Source organism: Prunus mume, linkage group LG2 (genome assembly GCF_029339155.1).
Source record: "Prunus mume cultivar Tortuosa linkage group LG2, ASM2933915v1, whole genome shotgun sequence".
NCBI lineage: Eukaryota > Viridiplantae > Streptophyta > Magnoliopsida > Rosales > Rosaceae > Prunus > Prunus mume.
In genome coordinates this window covers 27,136,755-27,154,477 of record NC_142699.1, presented here as the reverse complement: position 1 = coordinate 27,154,477, position 17,723 = coordinate 27,136,755, and the positions used below count along the sequence as shown (strand labels likewise).

The 17,723-nt window shown below is 38.1% G+C and overlaps 2 protein-coding genes across 2 annotated transcripts; one reads left to right on the top strand and one right to left on the bottom strand.

The window, feature by feature from the left end:
* Nucleotides 1-3,566: 3,566 nt before the first annotated feature.
* LOC148919943 (3-ketoacyl-CoA synthase 20-like) lies at nt 3,567-6,804 on the top strand. The gene is made up of 2 exons (XM_089045073.1): nt 3,567-4,472; nt 5,892-6,804. The coding sequence occupies exons 1-2, from the start codon at nt 3,696-3,698 to the stop codon at nt 6,678-6,680; spliced, it is 1,566 nt and encodes a 521-aa protein (XP_088901199.1). The 5' UTR covers nt 3,567-3,695; the 3' UTR covers nt 6,681-6,804.
* Nucleotides 6,805-7,206: 402 nt separating this feature from the next.
* Nucleotides 7,207-10,427, bottom strand: LOC103323956 (armadillo repeat-containing protein LFR). The gene is given in 9 exon segments (XM_089045074.1): nt 7,207-7,571; nt 7,574-7,710; nt 7,842-7,987; nt 8,070-8,208; nt 8,310-8,415; nt 8,939-9,192; nt 9,306-9,448; nt 9,685-9,854; nt 10,162-10,427. Coding segments are annotated over 9 exon segments (1,398 nt in total). The 5' UTR covers nt 10,349-10,427; the 3' UTR covers nt 7,207-7,455.
* Nucleotides 10,428-17,723: the final 7,296 nt, after the last annotated feature.

Genomic DNA, 17,723 nt, shown 5'->3' with positions numbered 1-17,723 from the left:
AGAAGTGGATTGCCTAATGTGTACTAAATAATTTACACACATAAACCGATATTCTTATTAAAAAAGTAAATTGAATAATGAAACGACATAGTAACTCTTCAAGACAAGTACAGATATATAAGCACCAATCCTATAAGCAGAGATTTCAACTCATGATTAGTACAGCTACATGTCATCAAGCAAACCCACGATCAACTGGGCATGCTTATTGGTTAGTCGTTAATTGCACGTGCATGTACCCATGATGGGTTTAGAGAGGAGGACAAATCTGAACCACATGCCTGAGAGAAGGTTTTAAAGCAAGTGATTACTTTTTTCAACATCTTACTATCATGGGTTCTAAACGTTCTCTCAGGTATGTGGTTCAGATTTGTCCTCCTCTCTCTCTCTCTCTCTCTCTCTGTCTCTCTCTCTCTCATTTAGTCTTTTATCCCGTTTTGAGTGTTTAAAACATTAATTCGTCGCTCTCTCTTAGTTCAGCAAGCTACTTAACTATACATGTTGAAAGTTTCTATAAGATCAAATTACGTGCAATATGCTAAATATATATGAGTCAAGCTACCTATATTGATTCAAATTTCTAAAAAAAGTTGAGGAATCAAAAGTAAACCCTTTCTCGTGAGTATTGAAATCCCTATCTTTACGTCATATATTTGAAATATTGTATACCCCTCGTTTCTGATTGAAAGGCATAGGTTTGGTTGAAGCTGTTCATTGAAAGGAAACTAATCTTCTCCTTGACAGCGTTCGTGTCTCTTATCTTATGTGCCTCCAGTAGTAATAGATGCACAAGTGGGGTATGTGCTATGCTGTAAAGTGTACGTACTTCATGAAATTCTTTCATTAGAGTGGTTATTTTCTACTTTGAAAAATGTTTGGCTCCTGCAGCCAAGTATTCATTCCTTGTTAATTACAAACCAATCACAACACCTACGTGCTGACTTAAAATGAGGAATTGCGTCATTAAGGATTAAAGTAATGACTTCTTATAAATCCGAATTCTCTACTTTTACGTTTGGCGTTAGTATTGTGACGATGGAATGGACGATTGTTCTTTATTTTTATTTTTTTTAGTAAAGAACAGATTGTCGATAGGTTATTGATAATGTGTCAATATAATTGTCGTCGACAAAATATACGTACATGTTATCGATACAATATCGATGCATACATGTTTTGCAAAAAAGAATTTATTGTTATGCTTATATACTCTGGAACTGCGTTGTTTTAAACTTTCATTTGATTATCCTAAATTTTTCTTTTTATATAAAAAGGCTTTCAAAGTATTTTTACGTCAAACTAAGATTAGAGTGTTTAAGGAAACTTATAGCCATACAAGAAAAAGTACAAGTAGATTAACAACAATCTTCGCATTTTCTTAGCTAACATCACATGCAAAACCCCTAATAACCTAAAATGCACCTTTCTCCCCTTGTGTATTTTTTTAGGTAAAAGGAGGTGTCATTAGGTCCCCACTACTTAATATGAGCTTCATATCATGTTAACCCACGCATAAGATATCATTGATTTAGACAAAAATGAAGCATTTTTCCAAGAGTAAGACAACAAGACAAGAAGATATGCCTCAGACGATACCACATACAACCAAAGAAGAAATATTGGGATAATTTCGTGCAAGGCTTATTTTCCCGTCTACCACGACTAACGTAAACAGATTAGAAGTAGTGCCAACTTTTTTGGCCTGACCCAAATTACCCAAATTTTTTACATAAATTTATTCACCTACCCATTTCCCATTACGTAATTACAAGTGCAAGCGAAATTGATCTGGTCTGGTCTGGTGGATAATTTGTTGGTGAGAAGTTTGTGCATTTAATTAGAGAGGGACGGGTTACGTTTGTTGAGAGGAGCTGTCAGAAAAAAGAGACACCAAATTAAAGAGAGGGGATGACCTATAAGAAGGTCAAAGGTCGCAATAACTTCTTCTATATATCTGTCACCGGCCTTCTTTTAACTCGAAGCAGCAAAGCCCATCAGGGCTTCTTTCTTTGCTCTCTGTTGTTTTCCAAAACAACCCTAGGGTGTCCAATAAAACACAGAAATGCCCTAACACATCTACATCCATGTATGAGCATTTATATCGATTCCACTATATACTGACGTAACCAGAGAGCTATATATTTATCTATATTGAATGTGGGTAATGTGTGTTTTCAAATTTGACAGAAACTTAACGAAATAATTTCTTTTTGATTGATATAGACGATATTGAGAGAGAGGATAGTCAAAGATATATTATATGAATGGATATACTCTTTTAATCATTTGAACTATAAATCGCTTCCAAATCACTTCAAATCACTTCCAAATCTTGTATGTAGTCAGAAACCCTTACGTCCAAGGCTAAGGGTAGGTTCTTGGTCCCTAAATGTCCATGACTTTGGGGCTGCTGCAAGGTTTAATCAGACATGGCCCCAACAATATATTAATTACAAATCAATCCTCGCTGTATCTGATCAATATTAGGAGACAGATCAATTTTGAAGGCTTTAATCATTAATATAGTAGCTTAGTTACTTGTCAAATGAGGTCATATCAAAAGCAATATCTAGTGAAGTGAGGCTTTGTGACACTGGGTCTCCACTTTGTCAAAGTAGATTTGGCATTTGGGGTTCAAACTTTATGGAGGAGATTTGGATAATTGTCATGTAATGCTCTTTATATCAGACTTCTTCTGCTGTATTTCATCAGACCCTTGACTGATAGATTTCTCAAATAATTTTATTTACATAATCATATAACAATTTTACATTATACCCATATTTCCTTTTATCGACATAACCACTTTAATTAATTCCCCTATAATTAATAATGTTTGTTGGATGGTTAAATCAATATTTGTAGTTGTAGATATATATAGAATTCCAAATATATAATTTTTTTTTAAAAAAAAAATCAGCTAATGAGGATTGGTCCAGTTGGTAAGTAAGGTCCCTGTATTATAAATAGCCCTATCAATGTTCTAGTCCTGCTGCCAACAATCCTCATTAGTGCGCAATCTGTAATTTCTTATATAAATCTATATTGGTGACAATTGGTAGTTGGGTGTCACGCGCAAGTTCTTCCGGTTTGAGATTGTGGGTCTACTCTGCTACTGGTGATGAGAATAGCCAATCTCTCCCTAAACTTTTCTTCACTAAAAAAAAAAAAAAAATGCTCAAAATAAAATTGTGGAGGAGGAGCTACGTAGTTCACCAAACGCAGGAATGAACTCATTGCTTGCACCACGCATCAATTGACACATATCCACACCAACCCCCCCCCCGGGTGTACAGTACGCACTGGTGGTACAGAGCGTGGGGATGCACGGAGTGTACAGAGCACCAGACCCTAACAACAAATGGCAAACCAGTAAATACTGGACAACCAGTGGTCAAACTCGGTAACCCCCAATCAAAGTCCGCCATTTTCCCGGTTGGCGAAAATTCAATGCCCCCGCGTTTCACAATTAAATGTTCGTTGGGGTAGTTGCATCCTCCCGGCCCCCTATCTCCTTCTTCCCTCTCCTCACGCCCTTTAAAACCACCACACAACTCTCCCTTCCTCTCTACATTAATTCTCCCACCAACACTTATATATATACAAGTTGTATTTCTCATTTCCACCATCAAAACTTCTTAGAGAGTTTCTTTGCCTCTTGCAACTTGTTAAATTTAGTGTTCTGACTGCGTAAAATGGCGGTACAGGATCAGAACCAGGAAGGGAAGTCGAACTTAGGACCTGAATCGTCGGGAGGGCGTAAAGCTCTTCCAAACTTTCTTTTATCAGTGAGGCTCAAGTATGTCAAACTTGGGTACCACTACTTGATCTCTAATGCCGTCTACTTCTTACTAGTCCCTTTGATGGCCGTAGCGTCGGCCCATCTCTCAACGCTAACCCTCGAGGACTTTGTCCAATTATGGCACCAACTCAAGTTCAACTTTGTGTCAGTCACTTTGTGCTCAGGCCTCTTGGTTTTCTTAACCACCCTCTACTTCACCACCCGCCCAAGAAAAGTTTACTTGATGAACTTCGCTTGTTACAAGCCCGAGTATGCTATCACGTGCACACGTGAGCTGTTCATGGAGAGGTCTAAGCTGACAGGCAGCTTCTCTGATGAGAACTTGGCTTTTCAGCAGAAGATTCTTGAGAGGTCCGGGCTGGGGCAGAAAACCTACATGCCCGAGGCCGTGATGCGGCTCCCGCCGAACCCGTGTATGGGCGAGGCGAGGAAGGAGGCGGAAATGGTGATGTTTGGTGCCATTGACGAGTTGCTGGAGAAGACTGGGGTGAAGCCTAAGGATATTGGGATTTTGGTGGTGAACTGCAGCTTGTTCAATCCCACGCCGTCTTTGTCCGCCATGGTTGTGAATCACTACAAGCTTAGAGGGAATATTGTGAGCTACAATCTTGGTGGGATGGGTTGCAGTGCTGGGCTGATTTCTATTGACCTTGCCAAACAGCTTCTCCAGGTTTGTTATTTCTGGCCTTTTTCTATTTATTTTTTGGTTAATTAAATATAAAATATTTGTTTAGTTTAATTACCATGGATAAGGGATACTTGTGTTTGTTACACTTAAGTACTCCTAGAATATATACCAACTAAATACCAACAAAATATCGACAAGTATCAAATGCAATCTTTTAATATATATATATACACCTGAAAAGCTGAAATTATCATCAATTTACTACGTACTGTAAATTAATTACTCGGTATCAAATAATCTGTTTTTATATATCCAACATGTATAATAAAATGGAACAATAAATTAAGAAATTTTTAGTAATTAAAAAAAAAATTCAACTCTCTCTCATGTGCATTGGATTGGATTGGTGTTGTATATGTTGTGAGTATAGATAGATTTCACCTCAAATATAGAAGTGCGATAATTCCAAAAAAAAAAAACATAAAAAAGTGATAGGTCAAATGAGTAATTTTTGTATCTTCTGTGTACACCAACACCTTCAAATACACATGGAACATGAGGAAATATTCTCTAATACACATAGGATAATAAAATAAAATATTTTCATATGTCCCATGTATATTGGATGGTACACCAGCAACATACAAAAATTTCTCCAACTTGTTGATTCATAAGAGCACTTCCACAAGCAGGCATGCGCTGGCAAAAGGCTAACCAGGCATAAATGGATCTATAGAGATATAAAATAGCCTAGGCAAGGATGGTATGGGCTCCACCAAACCCTAGCAGGCCCGAAAGCAAGAACAACTCAAGCTGTTGCCTGAGGACTGTGACATCGCGCTAACGTCAACAAAAAAAATAAAAAATAAAAAATTGAAAAAAAGTATGAAATATTACCAAAAAACTTAGAATAATTTTTTTATATATATACATATCTAGTCATTTTTTTTATTATTATTGATCTTATACATATAAATAAAATTATTCCTATGTGAATAGTAATTTCTTTTGAGTTGTCATGACAATGGGTGAAAAAGCAACAAAAATATTGCTAGAGTAGAGACTATTGACGTGAATAGTAATCGCCCTTGCGCTTGCCCTCTGCCATGACAAAGGGGTCGAAGTGCTCTAAATGTGTGGTAATAAATGTTATATTGTAACAACCAACATTTGAACCATTTTTAAAAGCAGTGGTGCACAACTTGCCCACATGTCCAGCTGGTACATGGGATGTCATTAAAAGGACGTTTTGGTGTGCAATTGGCGTCATAAATAGATAATTAATGGACTTGCAACTGAAATATACACAAAACTAAACACAAGGATTTAATTTTCCTGGTCTACAATTTAGGTATGTTCATATTTATATAGATTAAAATTAAGATGTAAATTAGATCAAATCATGTATAAAGTATGTCATTTGTTTGCAACCTAAACTGATGTAGGCATGTTGTGTAACAGGTGCACCCAAACTCTTATGCCCTAGTGGTAAGCATGGAGAACATCACCCTCAATTGGTACTTCGGCAATGACCGCTCAATGCTTCTCTCCAACTGCCTCTTCCGATTGGGCGGTGCAGCCATCCTCCTCTCCAACCGTTCCTCTGACCGCCGCCGCTCAAAGTACCAACTCATGCACACTGTCCGCACCCATAAAGGTTCAGATGACAAAGCATACAACTGTGTTTTCCAAAAGGAAGATGACACAAAAAGAGTCGGTGTTGCTCTCTCAAAAGACTTGATGGCTGTTGCTGGAGAAGCCCTTAAAACCAACATCACCACACTTGGCCCAATAGTCCTACCCATGTCAGAGCAACTCCTCTTCTTCGTTACTTTGGTGGCAAGAAAGGTGTTCAAGATGAAGAATATCAAACCCTACATCCCGGATTTCAAGCTGGCGTTCGAACACTTCTGCATTCACGCCGGTGGGAGAGCAGTGCTGGATGAGATGGAGAAGAACCTTGAGCTCAGTGAGTGGCACATGGAGCCTTCGAGAATGACACTTTATAGGTTTGGGAACACTTCAAGCAGCTCTTTGTGGTATGAACTGGCTTACTCTGAGGCCAAGGGGAGAGTGAGGAAGGGTGATAGGATGTGGCAGATTGCGTTCGGGTCGGGTTTCAAGTGTAACAGTGCTGTGTGGAGGGCTTTGAGGACTGTTAATCCAGCTAAAGAGAAGAACCCTTGGATTGATGAGATTGATCAATTTCCTGTTGATGTGCCTAAAGTGGCCCCATGCAAGGCTTCTTAATTAACTAAAACCTCATTCTTTGGGGGAAGATACTGTTAGCTGTATGAGCACTGTATGTTTATAACTCATTCAGCGTTTGGTGTTTCTTTGTGATGCTGATTCATTTAATGTAATTTTTTCATAATGTTTGGTTGTTACGAAAACATAACAATACAAATGCCTTGAGATCGAAAACCAGGTCCCCCAAGTTCTACAGCAACAGAGCAATGAACAGGGGTGATAGAGTTTACAACAGATTACAAGTGTCTCAGATCAAAACTGTAAACTTAATAAATAAACTAAGAACTTGTCAGACGATGAAGTTTTCTTCTTTGTTTACTTTTAGGTACTGTTCATACTTACGATCAACAAAATAGTGTTACTAATTCTACGGTTACGTTGCCTATGATAATTTTTAACAATCTCCCGGACGAGAACATCGCAGTCACTATTGTTTGTGGGTTCCATCAAACAAGCCTGAAAATAAATATACAGGAATTTGAACAAAAGTCTCAATCTAAGAAAGTTGACTGGAAAAAGAAGTTCATACAGATTAAATATAGTATACATTAAAATCAGAACCAAAACATATGTACACATACACTAGTGTAGACTCTGATTCACACAAATACACTTCCAAATTACTACACGTAAGAGAGCATTTGAATAACCACTTGAGATTCTTACTAATTGTTGCTACGTCATCGGGTACATAGATTGGATCATAGACTTGTTAGCAGAGGATCAATCCAATAACTTTATAAAGAGGCAAATCACCGGAGGATACAATATTTGGTTACATTCCCCAAACACCACGGGCTGCTGCCACTTTGTTGTTTGGTCTAGACGTCAGTTCATACAAAATCCTGGCAAAGGTATCGGAATACCTGGCATCTGAGAATAGTATTTCGCAAATGCATTCTCATAAGCTAGCAGCAAGGCTCGGTTTTGTGGCTCAGACACAAGACTTTCCAATATCATAGCAGCTTTCCTGCAAACTTCGGGAACTGGATGGGGTGCCTTGATAACTTTTAAAAGTCTATCAATTGCCCTGCAATTTTGTAAAGTTTAAACAGAAATGTCCTTTCAGCAACAAATTTTCATTTCCAAACTCATGATCCAAATTCTTGATCTTGAATTATTTATTATGTGGATATTTTTTGGTGGAAGAAGAGCCCTCACCATCGCTCACTAGCTAGTTTTAGCCTGCAGTCCATATTAACTTCAGCGAGGTTGTAGAGTGCACCAACTGCAGCCGCTTGTGCCCCATGTGCTGTTTGTAAATCTACTGATGGTAAGCTCATAAGATCAACCAATCGCTTATGCATCTGCAGTGTTCATTTAGCCTCAGATACAATCTTCGCACAATGTGAAAACACGTTTATAACAGGGGAGTTTCTGAATATTAACCTGTGGAACAAAGGGAAGAAGGAAAGGTTCATTATCAGGGTTTATGATCAGACGCCCAAGTAACTCAGCTGCAGCACAATGCCAGGTTTTGACTACAGATCCGAGCATCCCCATGATAGCTTGAACTGCTCGTTTTCCTCTGTTGATAGAAAATTAATTAATAAATCAAACAGAATTTGGAAACAAAGGGAGCTTAAGATAGAATAACAAAATAAAATAAAAGTAGATCAGAATTCTAACGTTATCTTGATGTAGGATGGCTTTGATGAGCTGAAAATTCCAAGATCAAGCAACGGAGCCAAATTTACAATTGTCTCAAGAGCATTTGTCACAAGTTCCTCATCCTCTGTTAACATAGGGAGCATTAGAGTCATTCCATTATAAAAGCATAACCACAGAAGCATCGAAGAAATATTTAGCATTATTTCATACTCGAAGGTTGCTAGTTCCCTTGTTCTGAAAAGTATCTCAAATAGGAAAAAAGATATGAATCCCCAAATATGAAAGAAGTATACAAGTAGAAAAGCTCCAAACCAAATTTCAAAATGGATTACGCCTACAAGATTAACACTGCCAGTAAAATATGTCCGTAACAGAAAGAAGGTTAACATAACCCTTTTTATTAAGCTACAACATTGGAAAGTTGAATGCAAATAAGAGCTATACATTCTTATCAGTGAGCAGGCTTAAAAGGATATTGTGGTACTTGTATAAGTGATTACCCACAACAAAATCACACAATTGAGTTTTGTAACTGGACATTACTTTGAACTTTTTAATGGAATCCTAAAGTTGAGCTAAAAAATTATATACTGAAGACTGACTGCATTCAAGAAATAAATAATGCTTTACAAGACAATGTTTCTCACCTGTAAGGTAATCTTCTATGCACTGGAACACTGTTTCCAGACAATGGCGATGCTGGGCCATAATGACTTCATTATCTGGCATGAAAGAGAAGTTGCGAATGATATTGGAAGCAGCAACAGCACACTGCTGTCTTTCTGCTCGACCTTCTTCATCTAGATTAAACAGACCATCTTCATCAAGCCACCACTCTGAAGAAGAACGAAGTTTGGTCACATTACTCAGCACCGATGCTTCTTGAGAACTGGATCCCAAGCTACCATGTGAATATTGCCAAAATCAGGTCTAGAATTACTCGTATCAAAGATGATTTTAGACATTCAAACTGGAAATTCACACATGAGAAGACCATAAACCTGTAGGGCTTACCCAGGAAGTGGGAGAGTGCCATTTGAAGCTAATGCCTCGTACTCATTTCCAAACCCACTTACAAGCAAATTTGCACCCAAATTTCTGACTCTCGGCGCCTTTACGTGTTCCTTCGGAAGCGCTATATCACGCCAATCATCAATCTGTTAATCACAACAATGTAGTGTCAATAGATATTGTCAGGAACAAGATAATGCAAAACTTGGGCAATGCTATTATTCCCACTCCTAATTGTTCATCTGCACTCCAAGATGTGTGTGCTTTAAAGTAATAACATTATTGAATTTAAAGTGCAGGACGACCAACTGAGAGCTGCCCAAAACTTCAGCATAAAAAATAAAATTGCAGATATCAGAAATTAAAGGAGTGCACGACATACAACACTGAGGAGAGCATCAAGCAAGCCAGGAATCTTTGCAAGAGGGGTTGTGTCTTTGCGCATGTCATCTTTTTCTTTGAAAGAGAGTAATGTGAGAGTGTTCAATGCCCATGTCAACTCACTCTTCAGCCCACTCTGAAGAGCCAGAACTATCCTTTTATTGTTCTGATCTGCAATGTAGATGGTATGTATTGGTAAGAAGGTCCAACAATACTCAAAAGCAAACTTTTCACCTCCTGTGATTGATACCCTTTTCAATAAGTTTACATATTTCCATGTTGTGCTACCCAGTTCCCCAAAAATTGTTCCTTCACTTTCATTTTTCTTTCATTTACAATTTGGCAATTCAATTATCGGAATATATGGTTTGTTTATAGCCAAAATAACTTAAAAATTACAAATATCTAAAACTTCTAAACAAATTGCAAACAATTTTAGACTGAAATGCAATGCGGTTTAGGGTTTTGATAAACTGACCGGCGAAGGAACTGTGGACGTGGAGGGAAGGACCGAGGAGAGTCGACGGAGCTGCCGTTTCGGCGGCGGCGGCAGCAGCAGCTGCGGCGCTATTCCCGCCGCTTCCGAATGGGCGGCCTCTTTTCGCCGGCGGCGCCGAGGCCCCGCCACCCACTCCACCTGACTTGCTCTGCTCCCTCTTCTGCATCTCTCTCTCCCTCTCTCGCTGGTATTTGCTTGCTTGATTTTGGGATCGTATTTTAATTTTAGGGCAGGTAAAATAATTTTGACCCGTGTCCGCCCCGTTATTTATTGGGCCTAAATGGGTTGTTGGGCTATGTTTTGACTTGGCCGTGACCCACTGAGTAAAGTTTTCAATAAAAAAGGTGCGTATGCACTTTTCGTAGCTTTGTGTTTCTGTTTTTATTTTTATATAAATATTTTTTTTATACAAGCTATAATGCTATATCTACTCTTAGGGGTCGCTTATACCAGGATCACACCTGACTAAATTCTCGACTGCTCGAATTAGTTCTGGATTGACCTAAGCAATTAAGTACTAACCTACGCTTTAGTGATGCGTCGGATTAAGAAACTGGATTGTAAAAATAGTGAAGACCTATGTTTGGTATTGTGCCGGACTAAAAATAGTTATTTTAATATTTAATTTTAATTAAGGATTTTGGACTTAAAAATAAATAAAAAGTAAATAAATAAAATTCTAATATTTTTTAAAGACTAAAAGTATCTTATCTTTTTATTATTATTATTTTTCTTTTCTCCTTGTTCTCTTTTTTCTTTCTTCTTCCTCGGGTATTTTCTTCTTCCTTTTCTTTCCCGATCCATTTCCTTGTTCCCTCTTTCTTCCTCTTTTCTTCTTCCTGCATGCTTCTTCTTTCTTTCTTTCTTTCTTTCTTTCTTCCTATTCTTTCCTTTCTTTGTCTTCTTCCTTCTCTCCATTCCACTCTCTCTTCATGCTGCCACAGGTCCAATTGAATCAACCTCTCTCGCTCTGGTTCCATTAATTATTGGTTGTGGTGGTTTGATTGGGTGGTGATGGTGGTTGACCTGGGTATGTGGTGGTTTGTTATGGTGGTAATGATGGTTTGATTGACTGATTAGGTGATGATGATGATGATTTGATTGGGTCTGTGGTGGCTTGTTATGGGTTTGATGGTGGTGGTCTGACAGAGGAAAGCAAGGCAAAACAAAAGAGGAGAGACAGAGAGAAGAGCCAGAGCAACGTTGAAGAGAAAAGAGAAGCGTAGAGCAACTTTGGATAATGGCAGACTCGATCGTGCAAAACAACGATTTCGTTATTTAGCGGCACCTCTACGGAGCTCTCTATTTTGTGCGAACGAGCGAAACATTTTTGGTAGGTCCGGATTGTATAGTCTCATTTAACTTAAAGAAGCGCTGTACCAAACGTGGGTTAGGGGGTTATTTAAGCTAGTCCTATCCAAGGAGGCGTACCAAACAGACCCTTAAGAGTTTTTTTATTTAAACCCCGCACTTTTCTTTGTTCACCCCATATTCTAAGTTCACTCAAACTTCTAATTCAAATTTTCACAATTTCTAAGAAACTCCACTATTTTACCAAACTACCCCTAAATGCACACCGAGTAGGAAAAAACTCATCAACCCCACACCCCACTACCCACTATCAAATGAATCGACAAGTTCTTTCTAATTGTCAATGCGATCTCGAAATGGACTATACCAATCAAATGCTTGGGGGTTGGAATGATTATGTCTAATCAAATGTTTACATATTTGGACCCCTACACAGACCAACATTCATCATTCTTTGCGCATAGAACATGGTAAAGAGTTTGAATCTCTACCAATAACATGTTTACTGTGGATTTTCAGATCATTTTGAGGAAACAAACAAGTAATTTTTACATGATCATTTGATTGCTGGTAGGATAGCCAGGCCAGCACATGGCATGAGATGGACAATGCTAAAAAAGAAGAGCCGTAACTATTATTTTTTCAGGAAATAACAGAGCGGTGGTCTCTGTTTTTGGTAACAAAGAGTTGTTGGCTAACCTTATATGCTCTTTATTTAACCACAACAACAATTACTTGCTTAATTTGAAGAAGAAGAGTGATGGGGGTGTGTATATAGATGTACTAGGGTTAAGTATTAAGTTGGATGGCTTTTTTTTTTTTTAAAAAATCTTTTTACACAATAATAAAACTCAAGAACTTAATTTAAATATTAGGGCAAACAAAAAAAAAGTGTGAGGTTTAAATAGAAAAACTCATACTCTTAACGACTTAAACTATAAACAGCTTGCGGCTACTTCTTTTAAAGAGAGCAACAAAACCCTATGAATGCACAAATAAGTTATAAACCTTAGAACCCTAAACTAGAAGAACCTTGCAAGTTCATCCATGACCAACAGTTCATCAAAGCCCATCTCCAACACTCCATCACCACCGACTATACTCACACCATTTTAGTGAAGTCATTTGACAAGCGCAAACTCTTTTCAGTGCCGTTTAACAATAACGAGACGTTCAAGGCAGTCGTCAAAATTAAGTTGCCGTTTCAACACCCTCACTCGCCGACATGTTGGGCTACTCTGTTCATGGTTTGGCTTGCATTTGCCGCGTAGATGATATTGCTTTGTGGAACCCGTCCATTCAGAAGTTCAAGATGGTTAGCAACACGTCCCAACCTTTGAGCTGGAGCAATCATTTGGTTCATAAGAGATGAAACTATGAGGTGCCTACTATGGTTTCGGGTATGATTCAACTAAAGATGACTATAAAATTGTGGGACTAATGGAGTTTTTTTTGTTAGCGAGATCCTAGCATAATTAGAATATTTATTTCCTAGTTTATTAGGATTATATTTCTTTCATTTTGTACAGATATTGTGTAATTAGGATTTTATCTTGTTTCCTAGTTTGACTCTACTAGGGTTACATTCTTGTACTATAAATACCTTATTTTGAAGAATGAAATACAACATAAAAAATATTCTACCCATATTGTTTGACTTGGTATTAGAGCCAACTTTTCTGGTAACCTGTGTGTTATGCCCACCCGTGTTTTATCCCCATATTTGTTCTCTACCTGTGCATTGTGTGCCCTCCTGGGTTTGTGTGTTGTGTTGTAGTGTCCGTGCCTCTACTGTGCTCGTTTATCATTCCTATCTTCGTGTATCTGCCGTATTTGTGCATCCGCTATGTTCCTATGTGTACTCTGCTGTGTTCATGCATGTGCCGTATTTGTGCCTCCGTTGTGTTTCGCTTGTATACTCTGCCTTGATCTGTTAAGTTTCGCTGAAATCATGGGTGATAACTCCATTGTTAGTGTTGTTGTTGCTGCCTTTATAAATTTGTGTGTTTCTGATTTTATTCCAGGTACTAGCTCTAATACTTGGATAATTGACACTGGTGTTTCTGATCATATGACTTATGATGCTAATTTTTTTGATGAGTTGTGTAGTAACACCCATGACCCATACATAACTAGTGCTAATGGCTTGCCCTCTCCAATTATTGGTGAGGGCACAATCTCTCTCTACCCTACTCTGTCCTTATCTCGTATGCTACTAGTTCCCAATAACCATTGTAACTTGTTATCTGTTGGTCGATTACTTGATACATTTAATGCTTCTGCTATTTTCTATCATACGTATTGCTTTTTTAGGATCTCAAGACTCACGAGACGATTGAGCATGGTAAACGGATAAGGGGGTTATATTATTTGACATTGCCTTCTGCACCAGTACGTGATCGTGTCGTTAATACTGTTCAAAGTTGCAGCGTCAAAGACAAACAACAAATTTGGTTATGACATCGTCGCTTGGAACACCTGTCATTTGGCTACCTTAAGCGTCTGTTTCCATCTTTATTCCGCTCTTGTGATAAGTCTAGTTTTAAGTTTGAGACATGTATTGTGGCCAAGAGTCATCGCACTCTATTTCCTTTGAGTGACAGTAAAGCTACAAAGTCTTTTGATTTAGTGCATTATGATGTGTGGAGTCCGGCTCGCATTAATTCGAATGGATTTCTTCGTTAGTCACATTTATTAATGATTGTACCCGACTCACTTGGGTTTTCTTGCTGAAAAATAAACATGATGTTGCTTCCATCCTTCCAGAGTTCTGTACTATGATGTCTACTCAGTTTCATGTTTGGGTCAAAGTATTTCGGACTGATAATGAAGGCGAATATGTGATTAACACTTTGGCATCTTTCTTCCATGCTCAAGGTGTTATTCACCGAATGGCAACCCCATTTACTCCTCGGCAGAATGGTGTGTCTGAATGCAAGAATAGCAGCCACTTGAAGTTGCTCGTCCCTTATGTTGACATGCCTGCTCCACATCATCTTTGGGGGCATGCGCCGTTTTATCTGCTGCCTATTTGATTAATCGTACTCCTAGCCAGGTTCTTGATTTCAAGACTCCACATGATGTGTTTGGTAACCATGTTTCCCTTGTCTCAGTCTCCAAGTTGCCTCCTAAAGTTTTTGGGTGTGTGCCTATGTTTATGTCTACTCTCATCAACGGAGTAAACTTGATTCTTGTGCTATGCGATGTGTTTTTATTGGTTACTCTTCTACTCATAAGTGTTATAAGTGTTATCATCCACCTACCCAGAAGCTGCATGTTACTTTGGACGTGACTTTCTATGAAGAAGTGTCCTATTATGTCTCTCCCTCCTCTCCAATTCAGGGGGAGATGATGAGTGAATTGGAGAGTCTTGGATTGGAGAATGATGTGTTTGAAGATACTGCTCTCAGGAAGAAAATGACTTGTCGACCAAGCAAGTGACCGGTCGCCCATATCCGAAGATGAAACTTGTGGTCTTTATGAAGAAACGACCGATTGCCCTTTGGAACTTGATTGGTTGCCCATATCTGGAGATAAAGCAGGTGCTCTCAATGTCGAATCGACTGATCACATCAAGCAAGTGACCAATCGCTTGTATATGAAAATAATGGCAGTGATTTTTGAATGGATGAGTTCGATGCAATACTCTCATCTATCATACTAGTGCCCCAATCTACTCGTGATAGTGAATCAAGTAAGGTAATTTCTAATGATCTGTCTATGTTAACTTATCAGTTACCCCCATGAACCACTCGTGGGAAACCTAAAGTACAATATTCTCCTGATATACATACCAAGTCTAAATATCCAATTAGCCATTATGTGTCAACTCATCATTTGTTTAAGTCATATGCATCATATTTGTGTCAATTATCTAGTGTATGTGTGCCAACTAAGCTGCAGGATGCTTTATCTAACCCCAAATGGATGGATGCCATGAATGTTGAAATGGATGCATTGAACAAGAATAAAGCATGGGGTTTAGTTCCTTTGCAAAGGGTTATACTCAGACCTATGGAGTGGATTATTTGGAGACCTTTGCTCCAGTGGCAAAGCTCAATATTGTGCATATACTATTGTCCCTGGCTGCTAACCACGACTGGCCCTTATTACAATTTGATGTCAAAAAATGCGTTTCTACATGGTGACCTCAATGAGGAGATTTACATGGATATCCATCTTGGTATTCATGTAACTTCTAAGGAGGGTGTTGTGTGTAAGCTGCAGAAGTCTGCTGCAATTGAAATTGAGCATAATCCTGTGCAACATGATCGTACAAAACACGTGGAGGTTGATCGACATTTTGTTAAAGAGAAGTTGGATGCTGAAATTATTTCTTTTCCGTTTATATCATCCGAGTATCAACTGGCAGATGTTCTTACGAAAGCTGTGTCTACTACGGTCTTTCTCAACTCGCTTGACAAGTTGGGCATGCATGACATCTTTGCTCCAACTTGAGGGGGAGTGTTAGTGAGATCCTAGCTTAATTAGGATATTTATTTCCTAGTTTATTAGGATTATATTTCTTTCTTTTTATACAAATATTGTGTAATTAAGATTTTATCTTATTTCATAGTTTGACCCTACTAGGGTTACATCATTGTACCATAAATACATTCTTTTGGAGAATGAAATACAACCTGAAAAATATTCTACCCATATTGTTTGTCTAATATAGTGGATGCCCAGACTCTTAAAGTTCAAATTTATAGCCCTAAAATGTAACTCGTGGAAACCAATCCAAAACATCCTTTGCGATGTCTTTGCATTTGATCCAAATCGTATATTGTTTGTGAATGGTGCTCTGTGTTGGCTGATGCGTGGCCAAATAGATGTGGATGGTTACATAATTGTCAGCCTTGATCTTGCCGGTGAGAAATGTCGTGAGTTTCCAACCCCTCCCCATAGAAGTGACGATATTCGTACGATGGATTTAGAGGTCTCGGGTGGATTTTTATGGACTTGTGTTACTGAGAGGAACAGACCGAAATGATTTTTGGATTATGAAGGAATATGGAGTGAGAGAATCTGGGACCCTGCTTTGTTCTATTGACCTGACAGATGTGCCTTCAGAATTTATTTGGGAATGTATTTATGGCACACCTTTGGAGTTCTCAAAGAATGGTGAAACGGTTCTTATGAGGAGTAGCGACAATAGGCTTTTTTGGTTTGATTTGGAGAAAAAGAAAGCCAAACAAGTTGAAATTGGTCATCTGCCCAGTGATTACGCAGCAACAACTATCTGTAAGGGGAGCCTTTGTCTCGTTGATGGTGATCCTGTAATTGGTTGGTGTTAAACTTAGTGTAATGCCCTTGTTGTAACTCTCTACTAAAAACAGCTCGAGCGTAAGCTCCAGCTACTTTTGGTAGAAACTTTTAAATTGTTGTTTTTGTTTGTAAGCCTATTAGGAGGCCACATAGGTGCCATGTGATCATTGGTTGATAAGCTAACCAGCAAGTGGGCTTTAAAGAGCCTTATAATAGATATTTTGTAGAGAGAGTGGCTCTCTAATGTTAATGAATCAGTAATTGAAAAACAAGTTTGGAACTTCTATCTGAAGCTAGACCTCTGAGATCTAATAACAAAATTCTCTCTCTTATCACTACTAGAAATTTGGGCAATAAAAACTGCTTTTTGGCACGAACATGGTTAAATCAAGGGAGTTTCACTAAAACACCCAAAATGGGGGTTGAAATTATAAAAAAACTCAAGCACTATTTAAACATATAAACACACCCAAAACCCATCATTACACACACTCAAAACCCATTTATAAACACACCCAAAAACTTGACTTTGGGGTTGATTTTGGGTGTGTTTCTATGTTTAAATAGTGCTTGAGTTTTTTTATAAATACATGTCTAGGATTGAGTTTATTTATAAATTTGTATTAAATCAATCCCTTATTAGCATCCGTATTTTAAATGAATGGACATCAATACTCATATATTGGGAAAACGTATTTACTTAATTTTCCGTTAGGCACGGATATTAAAAACAGTGAAAAAATCCCTTAATGTATTAGAGACTATCTTCAGTCCTTAATCATATTAGAAGATATTAATCTTTTGAGTGATTTGCTACTTGTATTACCAAAAAATTGCAACATGGTATCAAAGCATAGTCTGATAAACTAAGCTGGGAGTATTTTCTATGTTCAACTATTTGGTATTTATTTCTTTGAAACCCTAACTTTCAAACTCAAAAAAATATGATGGCAAGTAGTAGC